This window comes from Carassius carassius, chromosome 5 (assembly GCF_963082965.1).
Source record: "Carassius carassius chromosome 5, fCarCar2.1, whole genome shotgun sequence".
Taxonomy (NCBI): Eukaryota; Metazoa; Chordata; class Actinopteri; order Cypriniformes; family Cyprinidae; genus Carassius; species Carassius carassius.
This window is the reverse complement of record NC_081759.1, coordinates 33,949,355-33,964,415: the sequence shown is the minus strand read 5'-3', so window position 1 is coordinate 33,964,415 and position 15,061 is coordinate 33,949,355. Positions and strand designations below refer to the sequence as shown.

The 15,061-nt window shown below is 38.0% G+C and overlaps 1 protein-coding gene across 2 annotated transcripts in view; it reads left to right on the top strand.

Moving 5' to 3' along the window:
- Nucleotides 1-15,061, top strand: part of dnah10 (dynein axonemal heavy chain 10) — a 34,462-nt gene that overhangs the window by 7,373 nt on the left and 12,028 nt on the right. For both annotated transcript variants that reach the window (XM_059550828.1, XM_059550829.1), the window contains exons 15-51: nucleotides 189-355; nucleotides 456-607; nucleotides 741-905; nucleotides 997-1,204; nucleotides 1,290-1,446; nucleotides 2,559-3,038; nucleotides 3,151-3,309; nucleotides 4,484-4,600; nucleotides 4,699-4,801; nucleotides 4,897-5,075; nucleotides 5,162-5,373; nucleotides 5,527-5,683; nucleotides 5,917-6,150; nucleotides 6,244-6,366; nucleotides 6,453-6,686; nucleotides 7,165-7,388; nucleotides 7,516-7,785; nucleotides 7,881-8,064; nucleotides 8,151-8,285; nucleotides 8,487-8,639; nucleotides 8,748-8,936; nucleotides 9,786-9,932; nucleotides 10,043-10,234; nucleotides 10,315-10,433; nucleotides 10,546-10,704; nucleotides 10,816-10,951; nucleotides 11,037-11,159; nucleotides 11,303-11,434; nucleotides 11,518-11,734; nucleotides 11,892-12,011; nucleotides 12,574-12,719; nucleotides 12,823-12,975; nucleotides 13,062-13,322; nucleotides 13,542-13,714; nucleotides 14,174-14,267; nucleotides 14,466-14,630; nucleotides 14,869-15,057. In XM_059550828.1, the coding sequence (XP_059406811.1) occupies nucleotides 189-355; nucleotides 456-607; nucleotides 741-905; nucleotides 997-1,204; nucleotides 1,290-1,446; nucleotides 2,559-3,038; nucleotides 3,151-3,309; nucleotides 4,484-4,600; nucleotides 4,699-4,801; nucleotides 4,897-5,075; nucleotides 5,162-5,373; nucleotides 5,527-5,683; nucleotides 5,917-6,150; nucleotides 6,244-6,366; nucleotides 6,453-6,686; nucleotides 7,165-7,388; nucleotides 7,516-7,785; nucleotides 7,881-8,064; nucleotides 8,151-8,285; nucleotides 8,487-8,639; nucleotides 8,748-8,936; nucleotides 9,786-9,932; nucleotides 10,043-10,234; nucleotides 10,315-10,433; nucleotides 10,546-10,704; nucleotides 10,816-10,951; nucleotides 11,037-11,159; nucleotides 11,303-11,434; nucleotides 11,518-11,734; nucleotides 11,892-12,011; nucleotides 12,574-12,719; nucleotides 12,823-12,975; nucleotides 13,062-13,322; nucleotides 13,542-13,714; nucleotides 14,174-14,267; nucleotides 14,466-14,630; nucleotides 14,869-15,057 (6,528 nt within the window). The remainder of the gene's footprint in view (nucleotides 1-188; nucleotides 356-455; nucleotides 608-740; nucleotides 906-996; nucleotides 1,205-1,289; nucleotides 1,447-2,558; nucleotides 3,039-3,150; nucleotides 3,310-4,483; nucleotides 4,601-4,698; nucleotides 4,802-4,896; nucleotides 5,076-5,161; nucleotides 5,374-5,526; nucleotides 5,684-5,916; nucleotides 6,151-6,243; nucleotides 6,367-6,452; nucleotides 6,687-7,164; nucleotides 7,389-7,515; nucleotides 7,786-7,880; nucleotides 8,065-8,150; nucleotides 8,286-8,486; nucleotides 8,640-8,747; nucleotides 8,937-9,785; nucleotides 9,933-10,042; nucleotides 10,235-10,314; nucleotides 10,434-10,545; nucleotides 10,705-10,815; nucleotides 10,952-11,036; nucleotides 11,160-11,302; nucleotides 11,435-11,517; nucleotides 11,735-11,891; nucleotides 12,012-12,573; nucleotides 12,720-12,822; nucleotides 12,976-13,061; nucleotides 13,323-13,541; nucleotides 13,715-14,173; nucleotides 14,268-14,465; nucleotides 14,631-14,868; nucleotides 15,058-15,061) is intronic.

Here is a 15,061-nt window from a genome sequence, read left to right as displayed (position 1 = left end):
GGGAAAGCTATCTGTCAGCTGTGAGAAAAAGATGGCAGTGAAAATATAATGGCCATTACAATATTAAAATGCCTAGACAAGTAATCTCAGTGTCTATTTTCCCCTCTGCCTCGAAGCTAACATGTATATAAAACCATGCTTTGAAATGACATTAATGTTATTACGTGTGAATATGGCTGTGATTGCAGGCTGCTCAGGGGTCAGAGAAGGCTTTGGAAAAGGATGTGTGCTACTCTGTAAATTTTGCTCCTGAACTGCAGGAGATCATATCTGAGACCAAGTATCTGGATCACTTGGGTATCTTAACACCAAGTGAGGCACAAAATGTTGCTCTGCAGGAAGACAAGTTTCTGAGGTACTCTCCCTAACTTTTCCCAAATGTTGACATTTGACCAAAATAGACATCCTTGAAATATTTCTTGAAGTGTTTTGACCTTTTTTTGTTCTGCATGCAGGCACATAAAAGGACTGAAGAAGTTAGTAAACCGTTACCATTCTCTGATGGACAACCTAAATGATGCTGAGTTCTCACTAATGGCTGATCAGGTGCAGGAACTGAGGCGAGAGCTAAGCTTTGGGTGCAGAAGAGTCAACTGGAATTTTCTAGGTAAGTTACACGGGAGATACCAGTTATTTTTGCATACCCCATAAAAATGTTTGTTGTTGCTAGTTTTTGTAGTTCTGAAAGTTCTAACTGATGTAATTTCATAAAATTAACTTTATTTACGCTTGTTTTACAGGTATACCACAATTCATCCAACGTGGAAACCAGGCAACTTCAAAATTTGAGTCCCTTGTGAACCAAATTCAGAAGAATGAACGAGACATTGACGATAAACTTGAATCCATTGAATCTGCAAACCTTTTCAAATTCCCAGTGGCAGATAAAAACGGATACCTACCAGGTTAAGAGTGTTTTATAGTCATTCAAAATACATCCCATAAGCAGACACATCAGGTGCAAAGTGGCAATGTGTTATCTGTCTGTTGTTCCAGGAATTAAGGACTTCTGTGACTTCATTGAGTGCGAGAGGGCAAAGGCAATGAACCTTCTTGTGAATAAGTATGCAGCTATCAGTCCACTCCTCACCAAGATAGAGAGTCTGATTATGGGGACCAGCACTGGCAAATCCAAACGCATGGCTCAATTCTACACTTATTGGGAGCGCAAGATCTTTGATTCACTTAGCAAGATGGTGCTTCAGTAGGTTTACTTGATTGTTTCTCATATTGCATTTACATAGATGGTCTCATGCTCTTTTATGCTTACCATTACCATTGTCTTTTAGCAATATTCAAGCTTTTAACACCGCACTGATGGGCACTACTCCACTCTTCCAAATCGACACCATCCTAGCTGCACCTGAGATTTCTCTGCTTCCCAAGAGCAGTGAGGTGTATAAGCTTATTAGACAGTGTGTTGGTGACTGTGTGGAGAGCACAAGGGTATGTTGACATTGAACTTCATTTACAGAGAAAATGCGGCTCTAAGGGGATGATGTATTTTTGCATGCCCTCTCAGACGTTATCGACACCTTGGTTCCCTCAACAAAAACTCAAAAGGATTTTTCCATAGGCTTTTGGATACTTGAAGAAAATAAGCTCTATGTTCAACAAAAGATTTGGATTCTTACATGTTTTGTTCATGATGATAATCTTCACAAATGAACTCAACATTTATGCCTAAATGCCTAAATTACAACAGAGTTAAAGAGCTAAACATAGGCTGTATGTGACACCTGGACCACAAAACCAGTCTTAAGTCGCTGTGGTATGTTTGTAGCAGTAGGCAAAAACACATTGTATGGGTCAAAATTATAAATTTTTTCTTTTATGCCAAAAAATCATTAGGATATTAAGTAAAGATCATGTTCCATGAAGATATTTTGTGAATTTCCTAGAGTAAATATATCAAAACTTTTTGATTAGTAATATGCATTGCTAAGAACGTCATTTGGACAACATTAAAGGCTGTTGTACTATTGTACTATCCTAACAAACCATACATCAATGGAAAACTTATTTAATCAGAAAATTTGACCCTTATGACTGGTTTTGTGGTCCAAGGTCACATATATGAACTACACTGTGATTGCAACATCACCTCCACAAAGCTTTCAACAACTCTTTTGGCCAAAAAAAAAAAAGTCTCTTAAAAAGCTTGAATTAGAATAGTTTCTAAGAGCCTGGTTATAAACACAAGCAAGGCTGTGAAAACAGACTAGTTAGATGAGTTTTCCTATTCAGTGTGATCCCTGTACCTGAAAACCTATTAGCCGAATTTATCCAATTGTTATCAATATTTTTCAAGACAATTAAAGGCTTTAAAAATCATGAGGGTGTATTACTTACATATTATCTTATGTCATGGAATAAAAATGACTTTGGGATGATGAATTTGAAAGTGCTTAAAAAATAACTAATTTCTGTTTTTTGCCTGTAAAAATGCATCATCCCTGCAGCACTCCATACTCTGTTGTGCAATTAGAAAGCAAATATTTTCACATATGTAGTACAGATTTAGTGCAATGTAGATAATAGGTTACTTTTTTCTTTAGCTGTTTGTTCGCTGGATGCATGGCAGTTGTGTCCAATGCCCTCCACAGAATGTGGATGGTGAAGACAAACCATTCGTCTTCACTTTTTACAGTGAAGTATGCCAGCTTCCACAAATAAATGAGCAAGCCACAGCAGTCTCCCAAACAATGCAGCGTCTGCTTAATGGAATCAGTGCCTACCTCAAAACCTGGATGAGCTATCGCTCTCTCTGGAAACTCGACAAGGCTATTGTTATGGAGAAGTTTGCAGCCAAGAAGCCCTCATGTGTGATGTATGATGAGAAGTTTCAGTTTTATGTCAGGGTCAGCAATGAGGTGGCAAAGCAGCCTTTGGTGAAGCATGAGCACATAATCAGACTGAACCTGGAGCCACTGGCCCGTGCTGTCCAGGAGAACGCTCAAGCATGGATCACTTCTCTGGGAAGGCTGCTCAATGACTCTGCCCGAGAGGAGCTTTTCAACTTGCGCAATGAGTTGTTGGTGAGGACAAATGTTGCACTGTTTTAAATGTTATCTTTGCATCATCTAAGGATCGTGTAAGTGCAATGTTGTGAGGCAGCCTGTTTTAAAATAATAAATTTACTGTGAACAGAAATTGTCAGATAATTTGAAGAGGAGCCCAAATACCTTGGAGGACCTGAAATTTGTTCTGGGCACAATTACAGACATTAGAGATATGTCTCTCTCAGTGGAGATGAGAATCAGTGATATTCAAGAGAGATACAGGACTCTGAGCATGTACAACGTGGAGGTGAGTAAACTTAAGCCAATCAGACAGTGCAACAGTCCATGTTTCCTTTAGGCCTACACCAGTATTTTTTATGAAAGATGATAAAATGTGCTTTTATTGATCCAATTTGTGCCAGTCAAGTCACTAAAATCAATACTCAAGTTAGTACAACTTTATTTTGTTTTTGGAAGAAGTCTCTTATGCTCATCAAGGCTATATTTATTTGATCAAAAAAACAGAAAAACTATTTTTTTTTAATATTCATATATATAACTGTTTTATGTGAATACATTTTAAAATTCTATTTATTCTTTGGCAAAGCTGAATTTTCAGCATCCATTGCTCCAGTCTTCAGTGTCACATTATTTTTTCAGAAATTATTATAACATGCTGATTTAGTGCTCAGGTAACATTTATTATTATTTTCAGTGTTGAAAACAGTTGTGCTGCTTAACGTGCCCCTATTATGGGTTATGAAAGGTTCTTATTTTGGTTTTGGGAGTCCCCAACAACAAGTTGACATGCATGCAAGATCAAAAAAACACTTAAATTTTCTTACAGTATGCATTTATTTTTACCTTAATTGCTCAACGACTCGCAAACAATTCGCTCAACGAATCATTTTTCCAAACCCCCCCCTTTGCGTGACACTATCTGCGGTGATTGGTTTTATAATGCAGCCTTTGTGAACACAGTTCTGCTTTGTGTACAAGCCATTACAGTGGAAACAGCTATTTTTACCTTCCAAAAGTGGCAAAGAATGAATTTGCATTTTCATTCAAACCAACCCGAAAATCAAGTTTTCCCAGGTATGGGTGTGGAACAAGTGGGCAGGCAATGTGCTAGTGTTTCATGTTGACGTCATGACGTTGAGAGTCGACTCTTTCTCCTGAGAGACAATAACTTTATACATGGTGCACTCTCAGATTTAAAACTTTGCAGGATGTTTTCATTCACTTAGAGCTGTGTATGAAAGTTAATTTTCAAAAATCCATATGGGGCACTTTAATATTTTTATGGAAACCCTGGTAACATTTTTTTCAGGATTCTTTAATGAACAGACAGTTTAACAAAAACATAATTTATTTTAAATAGAAAGCTTTTGACATTATGAATGTCGGTACTCTCACTTTTGATCTATTTAATGTATCCTTGCCTAATAAAATAATACATTTGATCTGCTTTATAATTCAAGACTACAGAGGAGGAGGTGCAGCTGTCTGCAAACATCTTCATTTTGTGGAGTGAACTTTTTAAAGAGTCTAGACGGGTTGACCGCAGCCTGGCAAAAGTGAAAAAGACCTTTGCAGAGGTAGTACAGATCATTTACCAATCAAGTTATATTACTGTTGAAAAGCAACATATTTGATCTTTGATTTCTAAATGTTCAAATTCCAATGTTCCATTCAGATCACTCTAAACCATATTGAGGAGTATAAACAGGAGCTCTCCATATTTGCAGAGAGCTTCAACATGCATGGGCCTGGAGCTGTGGGAGATGATCTAGAGAAAGGCAAGAGTACTATCCTAATGGGTTTTGTTTTTCATATCATGTTTTTCATAATACCAACCTAGTATTACATAACTTTTGTTTTTGTACTCTTATAGGTTTGAAGATCATGGCTACCTATGAGACTGAGCTGGATAGGGTTGAGGCAAGCCGTCAGAAACTGGCTAAAGCTGAGAAGCTGTTCAATTTGCCCATCACTATGTACCCAGAGCTTCTCAATGTACAAAAGGAGATGAAGGGCCTGAGACAGATTTATGAGATTTATAAAAGCCAGAAGGTTAGAATGACAATATATTATATAAACTTTGACTATGTTGCTCAAATGTTCGGAGGAGTTGTGACACCAGTGTGTATATTCATCAGGAGGCTAAGGCAGAGTGGTCACAGACCCTTTGGGTGAATCTGGACATTAAGCTCTTGCAGGAAGGTATAGAGGGACTTATCAAGAGCTTGCGGAAGCTGCCAAAGGATGTAAGAGCTCTTCCTGTATCTTTCTTCCTGGAGGGACGCATGAAGGAATTTAAAGAGTCAATCCCTCTTCTCTTGGACCTAAAAAATGAGTCTCTCAGGGCCAGGTAAATACTTTAAAGATTTTGTTTTACAATGTTTCAACTTAAAGTAAAATGTCTATGCCTTGAGGGATCTTCAAAAAGTTAGCTTAATCTAAGATAAACACTAGCAATTCGTAAATGCATTACGAGACTCAAGTGCTCTCTTGGTTTCTGCAGGCACTGGAAAGATCTAATGGAGAGGACAGGCACCAGCTTTGAGATGAACCCAAACACCTTCACTCTGGAGAACATGTTCTCCATGGAGCTGCACAAATATGGCAATGTCATCAGTGAAATCGTCACCTCAGCTGTGAAGGAGCTTGGCATTGAGAAGGTTAGAAATCTCATTAATAATGAAATTCAACTACACTTATTATTATAGCAATGGTATGAATTCCAACACAAAAATGTTAAAACGTAACCTAAATATTTTGTCATTCCAAACCCATGCGTTCCTTTCTTGTTTGGAACATAAAAGAAGATAGTATAGAAAAAAAATGACAACGTGAGGGTAAATAAATGTAAATGATGAGAGATTACAGATTATGCTTGTGTGCATTTTTACAGGGAGTTAAAGAAGTGGAGGCAACTTGGGAAACTATGAAATTTAGTGTGCAGCGGTTTTTAAAAGGCACACAGGAGCATGGTTTCATTCTTGGTGCTGTGGACGACATTCTTCAGCGCCTTGATGATGATGCCATGAACCTGCAGAGTATGGCAGGCAGCCACTATGTTGGTCCCTTCCTGGCCACTGTACAGCAGTGGGAGAAGAATCTATCACTCATCAGTGAAATCATTGAGGTCAGTGGAAACCATCACTGCCAACAGAAATTTGACTTTAAAACTGCACTGGCTCACATTCATATTTCTTTACTTTTATTCTGAAATGTATAGGTATGGATGTTAGTACAGCAAAAATGGATGTACCTGGAAAGCATCTTCATTGGAGGTGACATTCGCTCTCAGCTACCTGAGGAAGCCAAAAAATTTGACAATATTGACAAAATGTTCAAAAAAGTAAGGTTCTTCTGCACCACCAACAAATACGTAACCCTGTTTTTTAAAAGAATGTTAATCCCTTCTCCTCTTTTGAATACCACCAGATAATGACTGACGCAGTGAAGGACCCTGCCATTAAGAGATGCTGTCTGGTTCCTAATCGTCTGGCAGATCTGCAGAACCTGAGCGATGGTTTGGAGAGGTGTCAAAAGAGTCTTAATGATTATCTGGATTCCAAGCGGAACGCTTTCCCACGTTTTTTCTTCATTTCTGACGATGAGCTGCTCAGTATTCTGGGCAGCAGTGAGCCTACTTGTGTGCAGGAGCACATGATCAAGGTACTTTTGTGTACTAAAGAAAAGCATCACTTTAAAGTATGTGTGAAGTAAATATTCACTCTGTTTTTCAAATACAGCTTGTAAATCTTATAGGGAATGACTCCCATGCATTTAATTTCTAAAATTATTTTAAATGTATACTGTATTTTAAAACAGTAAAATGGCAGACTTCCTAGTGGAATCAGTGCTGCATTACTCAAAAGCAATCAAGTTACCCCTGCCATCACCATTACCGTTGTACTATTCACAGTCAACCTTGATTAGTTTCCATGAGCTAAAGTGTCCAATAATGTGAACTACAGAGATAGACAAGTTGACCCATTCCAAGTACAATAAAAAAAAATAAAAAATAGACACCTTACTATTATTTAAGCTTTCTTCACCCTTGTATTAAAATCATTCAAGTTAACTGAATTCTGGTCCAAAATTAACAGCTATTCCATAAAGAAACAATCATCCTGTTTTTCTTCATCCACAGATGTATGACAACATAGCAGCATTGCGTTTTGATACGGGAATGAATGGAGAGATGGTGGCAAGTGCAATGGTTTCTGCCGAGGGGGAGGTGATGGAGCTCAAACAGACTGTACCTGCAGAGGGCCGTGTGGAAGACTGGATGACTGGAGTGCTGCTGGAGATGAGGAGAACCAACAGACTCATCACCAAAGAAGCTATTTACTTCTACAACCACCGAAAGACTAGGTGAGGACATGCACTAAACCAACATGAGTCAGTGCTATCAATCAAAATTTTTGAATGAACTTGCTTGTCTGTCTGATTGAAAGAATTCGTGGAAATGTTATAATGTTGCCTTCTACCTGCCCGTCAGGGTGGACTGGATGCTTGACTACCAGGGAATGGTGGTGCTAGCGGCCAACCAGGTGTGGTGGACCTGGGAGGTAGAAGACGTCTTCAAAAGGATGAGTCAAGGAGAAAAGCAGGCATTGAAACAGTATGCAAAGAAAATGCACAAGCAGATCGATGACCTGGTGAGGCGCATCACACAACCCTTAAAGAAGAACGACAGAAAGAAAATCAACACTGTGCTCATTATTGATGTCCATGCTAGGGACATTGTGGACAATTTTGTCAGAGATAGGTAATATACAAAGACTGTACAGTCATGTATAAGTCACTTAAAACCTCCAATTGGTTGTGGTTTCCTTCCTAACACACACTTTTTTATTTGTGCAGTATCACAGATGCCCGTGAGTTTGAATGGGAGAGTCAGTTGAGATTCTACTGGGTTAAAGAGCCTGATGAGTTGTTTGTGCGGCAGTGCAGTGCTCAGTTCTCCTACGGCTATGAGTACATGGGGCTGAACGGCCGGTTGGTCATTACTCCCCTAACTGACCGTATCTATCTCACACTTACTCAGGTACTCTGACAACACAGTTGTCTGGCTCTAAATGGCCTGTTTTGTATGTGCATGCTTTATTAATACATGGTATCATGTATTGTCAGGCCTTGTCTATGTTCTTGGGTGGAGCGCCAGCCGGACCTGCGGGTACGGGGAAAACTGAATCCACTAAAGATCTGGCTAAAGCTTTGGGGCTTTTGTGTGTGGTCACCAACTGTGGAGAGGGCATGGACTACATGGTAAGAGATGTGCTGCTTTGTATTCTTTTGGAAGCAGTGGCACTTTTTTGTTTCCCAGAATTCTTTGATAAATAAAAAGTTAAAAAGAACCACATTTATTTGAAATAGAAATCTTTTGTTAAAGTGTAGACGTCTTTAATGTCACATCCCGATCATTTAAATGTGTGTTATTAAATTAGATTTTGATTTCTTATCCTCTAGGCTGTTGGGAAAATCCTCTCTGGTTTAGCTCAATGTGGAGCCTGGGGCTGTTTTGATGAGTTCAACCGCATTGACGCCTCAGTGCTGTCAGTCATCTCCTCCCAGATCCAAACCATCCGAAACGCTCTAATGCTGAACCTCAAGAGATTTCATGTGAGTTTTTAATGGAATATATTTTCTGAGCCTCTAGTCAAATACTGAAAGATAATAATAATAATTATTATTTCAGGCAATGAATGTCTTGTGTTTTTGTGTTGTTAGTTTGAAGGTCAAGAAATCAGTCTGGATAGCCGTATTGGAATCTTCATCACCATGAACCCTGGTTATGCAGGCCGCACAGAGCTTCCAGAGTCAGTGAAAGCTTTATTCAGACCAGTGGTAGTCATTGTACCGGACCTGCAGCAGATCTGTGAAATCATGCTCTTCTCTGAAGGCTTCCTCATGGCTAAGGTGGGAAATTCATTCATCATTTACTCACCCCACTAGTAACTCTAAACTATAAGTCTTTTGTTCATCTTCAAATCATAAATGAAGTTCTGTCAAGACAACATGACATAACGCTGCTGCACAAATAGCATATAAAGTAACCCGTAGCAGATCGATACAGGTGGAGCTGGGGAAGGTGCAGGCTTTTCAGAGGAACTCTGAAAGCATGCTGCAAAAGGCTCAAGTGAATGCTAACCAACCATTTAAATGTAAAGCAGCAAGCTCATTGGCTCATTCCTTGGAATAACATCTCTTTACATTAAGGACCCATCAGCCTGTGCTAACTAGAGTTTCATGACAGAACTTTGCATATATTTTTAATGAAAACAAGGAGATTTCTGTGACTCCATTTAAAATACATGCAACCAACACTTGAAGGCTTCAAAAAGGTTTTATAAAAAAATATAAAAGTCTTATGGCTTTTGGAATGACATAAGGGAGAAGTATACATAATGACATAATTCGTGACAGAATTTTAAATTTAGTGTGAACTATCACTTAAAAATATGTCTTTTAGACATAATAAATTAATATGTGTAAGTGTTTTGTTGCCTATTTTTCTGTGGAAATGTGTGTTAGACATTTATACTGGTCAGTCACAAAACAAAATCTTAGTTAAATTTTCTAAGATGGTATTAATAGAATCTCACAAAAACATTACTAATTAGAATAAATATAAAATAAATTAAAGAATTTTTTAAAATCAAAAACATGCACATGAACACTGAACAATGGTCCTCAGACCTCTGTGGTTTTAATTGTGTGAACAGGCAAGCAGAAAACTAAAATGATTTTTAAATGATTTACTTGCAGGTTTTGGCAAAGAAGATGACAGTGCTGTACAAACTAGCACGGGAGCAGCTGTCTAAACAGTCACACTATGACTTTGGGCTTAGAGCGCTGAAGTCAGTGTTAGTAATGGCTGGGGAGCTAAAGAGAGGTTCACCTGATCTCAGTGAGGTAATGATCACTATCATCCTCTCCTCCTCCAACCCACCTCAGTGAACTGCAGTCACAAATATACTCCTTTTTTCTTTTATCTCCTTTTCTCCTTTCTTTACTCCCACTAGGATGTCGTTTTAATGAGGGCTCTTCGAGATATGAACCTGCCCAAGTTTGTATTTGAGGACGTTCCTCTGTTTTTGGGCCTTATCTCAGATCTGTTCCCTGGGCTCGACTGCCCACGTGTGCGTTACCCCAGCTTTAATGACGCTGTAGAGGCCACCTTGCAGGAGAATAAATATCTTGTGTTGCCCAACCAGGTGATTCTTCTCTTCAAAACTTATTCTCTGTGTATTGAAATGATTAAGTGTACTGATTCATGAATCAATTGTGATTGTAGGTGGACAAAGTGGTGCAAATGTATGAGACCATGATGACCAGACACACAACCATGGTGGTTGGACCGACAGGAGGAGGGAAATCTGTTGTGATCAACACACTCTGCCAATCACAGACCAGGTCTTTGTCTACTCATAAACAATATATATATGTTTACCATATACACAGAATGTCTAAAAATTCTGCTACATGTTCACAAACAAGTTAAATAACTGTTAAATTTGATCTGTAGGTTGGGCCTGCTGACCAAAATGTACAGCCTGAACCCAAAAGCCATGAGTGTGATTGAGCTGTATGGAATCCTGGATCCGGTCACCCGAGATTGGACTGATGGGATACTATCTAACATATTCCGTGACATCAATAAACCCACAGACAAAAAAGAAAGGAGGTGAAAGTCAAGGCTTACTGTATAATGAATAATTCATCTACAGTATCTGTTTTAAAATCAAAGGCATGTAACTGAACAGAATTCTACCATAACTCTGGCTTGGCTTCACAGGTATATCCTGTTTGATGGAGATGTGGATGCTCTGTGGGTGGAGAACATGAATTCAGTTATGGATGATAACAAGCTTCTCACACTGGCTAATGGAGAGCGAATTCGCCTACAGAACCACTGTGCTCTGCTCTTTGAGGTATCATGTAAACCCTTCATATTGTCAAAGTACAAGAACTCAATGTAACTGTTGTAGGCTTGCAAACATATTTGATGTGTTTTAGGTTGGAGATCTCCAGTATGCCTCCCCTGCTACTGTTTCTCGTTGTGGAATGGTGTTTGTGGACCCCAAAAACCTACGCTATGCTCCCTACTGGGTAAAATGGGTCAACAGCAGAGCCCTCAAAGTACGACTATTTCTATGCTGCCCATAACTTAGCCTCAAAATTTTCACTGGCAGTTCTTCAAGCAAGAAGGCTGAGAGCTGTATTCTTTTAATTATTAGTGATATTCAAGATTAAATTTCAACATGCCTTTGCTGTGTCAACAGGAACAGGCAGATCTCCGCGGACTGTTTGAAAAGTATGTACCAAGTGCCATTGATATGATAGTGGATGGTATAGTTGATGGTAAACAGACAGAGAAACTGAAGACTGTGATCCCACAGACAGATTTAAACATGGTGAGCGAGTCAGTAGAGACCTGAACAGCGCTACAGTGTAAGTGATCTTTATAGCATGTAGCACAATCTCTTTTTTCCTTTAGGTGATGCAGTTGACCGTGATGCTGGAGTCTCTACTGGAGAATGAGGACTTTATTTCTGAGGAGCTGGAGTGTTATTTTCTAGAGGCGCTATACTGTTCACTTGGGGCTTCTCTTCTGGACAAAGGCAGACAGAAGTTTGACGAGTTCATAAAAAAGTTGTCCTCTCTGAATAGTGTACATGATGAGAAGGTGCTTGCTGGCCCTGGACAGATTCCAGGTGAGGTGGCAGCAGGGTCCAAAATTATATTTTTTGCCATGCTCGGTAATAGTGGTGAATTAAGGAAAGTGTTTCTTACTACACCTGAAACATGTTTTAATAATGTATTGTTATTGTTTAATTAATTTATTTTTTAATCTTTCATTTCATTTTGCAGTTTACTTGCCAACTCTCTATGATTTCCATTTTGATGGAACACAAAAGAAGTGGGTTACCTGGAGCTCCATGGTCTCAAAATACATTCATAATGCTGATATGAAATTCATTGACATCCTTGGTAAAGTAGTTTACTTCTTTTCTCTTTCTCTTTGCGTTTCTGTCCCTTTCTCTCCAACCTTTTTTCACTATTGGTGAAAAGATTGGAAATTCAGAGTTTTTGTTTTATTATTGAAATATGTGTTTTTATGCTCGCCACCAGAAATATAGTAAAAACAGTAATATTGTGTAATATAATTGCAACTTAAAATATCTGTTCTCTACTTTAATGTATTAAAAACAATTCTGTGATTGCAAAGTATAATTTTCAGCAGCCATTACTCCAGTTCTCAGTCATGTGATCCTTCAGAAATCATTCTAATATGCTGATTTGTTGCTTAAGAAACATTTATTATTATGATTAGATTAGATAGACAGTTAGAAAATATAGACTAACTAGAACTTTCTCTTTATCAAAGAATCTTGGTTTCTATAAAATTTTAAGCAGCAAAAACTTTTCAACAAATACATTAAAATCATTAAAAACAATCTTAACTATTCCAGACTTTTGAGTACTGGTAGTGTATTTCTTTTTATTCAGTATGGTTCACTGAAGTCTTACTTCATCCATTACTCTCTATCAGTCCCGACAGTGGACACCACTCGTGCTAATTGGCTGTTGGAACAGATGGTGAAGGTGAAAAGGCCAGTGGTGCTGGTTGGAGAGTCTGGTACCTCTAAAACTGCCACCATCCAGAACTTCCTGAGTAATCTGAATACAGATACAACCGTAAGTCCATTGCCGTGATGATCACGCAAGCTTTTTAAAACGATAAATTAATATACTCCAGCTGGCCTTAACACACAGGATAACAAGATGCACCTTTTCCCAGATAATGATGATCATCAATTTCTCATCGAGAACAACATCTATGGACCTGCAGAGGACTCTGGAGGCGAGTGTTGAAAAAAGAACCAAGGACACGTATGGTCCTCCAATGGGCAAAAGGCTCCTTGTGTTTATGGATGACCTCAACATGCCAAGGGTAAGAATGCATTTATACCATAGGTCATATGAAAACCGTACTTTCACCTTAGTGCTCATCATGGATTCACATTTGTTTGATCTCAGGTGGATGAATATGGCACTCAGCAGCCAATAGCTCTTCTAAAGCTGCTGTTGGACAAGGGAGGCATGTATGACAGAGGAAAGGAACTTAACTATAAACTCATAAAGGACTTGGGCTTCATTGCAGCCATGGGAAAGGCTGGGGGCGGTAGGAATGAAGTGGACCCTCGATTCATCTCTCTTTTTAGCGTTTTCAACATCCCCTTCCCTCAGGAGGAGTCCCTGCATCTTATCTACTCTTCTATTTTTAAAGGACATACCAAGGTGTGAGAAATAATTCAGCTCCCAATATCAGAACAAATGGCAATTGCTATCATGAAGTCATATAAATGTCTCTATGTATTTTAGGCCTGTGCCAACACATATCGTTACCTATCAATATATTGCCATTTTTTTACACTCATATTGTACTGATGATTTGAATCCTTGTTTTAGTAATGAAATTAAATATTTTAATCAGAATTTTTACTATTGTATTTTTAGTCCTTTGAGGAATGCATTCAAAACATCTGTGACAAGATAACTTTCTGTACTCTGGAGTTGTACAAAACCATAATTAAGGACCTTCCGCCAACACCTTCCAAGTTCCACTATATCTTTAACCTGCGAGATCTCTCCAGAGTCTACCATGGCTTGACGTTGACCAATCCCGAAAGGTAAAGAGTTTCAGAATTCATATATATTAGATAAAAATAGCAATACTCAAATAAAAAAATAATAACAATTGTTGTTATTATTAATCTAATTTACTTAATTTTAATATTATTAATATTTTGGAAAAAAATCGAATATACATAAAATACTAATAAAAACAATCAAGATATTTATTTTTTAATCTCAATAACTATTTTTTAAGTGTTGTTTAGTTTCTATTAATAATATATTATAGTTAATAGATTTATTATAGTTAAAGTTCAGTTAATATTATATTATATTATATTGGGGGCCTTTAAATGTTATACTCAAATAGGTTGAGAACCACTGCTCTATTCCACTCTATACCATTTATTACTCTATATCCCACTATGCTTCACTATTCAACACTATGCAATGTCTTTTATGACCAGGTTGTGTTATTTATTTGAATAATAAGCATGTGTTAACTCCCACACCAGGTTCTGTACAATCACCCAGTTTGTCCGTGTATGGAGAAATGAGTGCTTAAGAGTCTTCCATGACAGACTTATCAATGAAACTGACAAAATTATGGTATGTTTGCTTCCTGTAGCTCATAATAACGTAATAACCTCTATAAATACTATATATACAGTAAATGGATCTGTAATATTTATAGGAATATTTTTTATAATTATTTTTAAAAACGTGTAAAATTGTACAAAAACCTGTAATTGTCTCCATCTGAAACAACACAATTATTGTAACATGCCATGACTTTGCTCTCTGTAGGTCCAGGGGCATATAAAGAATCTGATTGAAGAGCATTTCAGATCAGACCTTGATTCAGCCATGAGAGACCCCATTCTGTTTGGAGATTACAGAACGGCTCTCAAGTCTGAGCCAAGAGTTTATGAGGATATACTGGACTATGATGCATCCAAAGCTCTGTTCCAGGTGCATAGATGCCTTTATGTTTTATTTACATTTACATACACGCACATGGCAGATTATTTTATCCAAAGAAGCATACATTGCATTCAAGCTATTTATAAATTTTTTCAATTCAAGCATTACTTGTAAACACTCTTTTTAAAGCAGAAAGTCATTAGTATATCTGAAAATGAACAAACTTGGGAGTCTGAACCTTTTATTGTTGGTTATAACACTTTTTTTTTTTCTTTGACCCCTGTAGGAGATCCTGGAGGAGTATAATGAAAATAAGACCAGGATGAACTTGGTGCTTTTTGATGATGCTCTGGAACACCTGACCATCATTCACCGCATCATCAGAATGGACCGTAGTCATGCATTGCTGGTTGGCGTTGGTGGTTCAGGAAAACAGTCTCTTACAAAGCTTGCTGCCTTCACTGCAGGATATGAGGTAA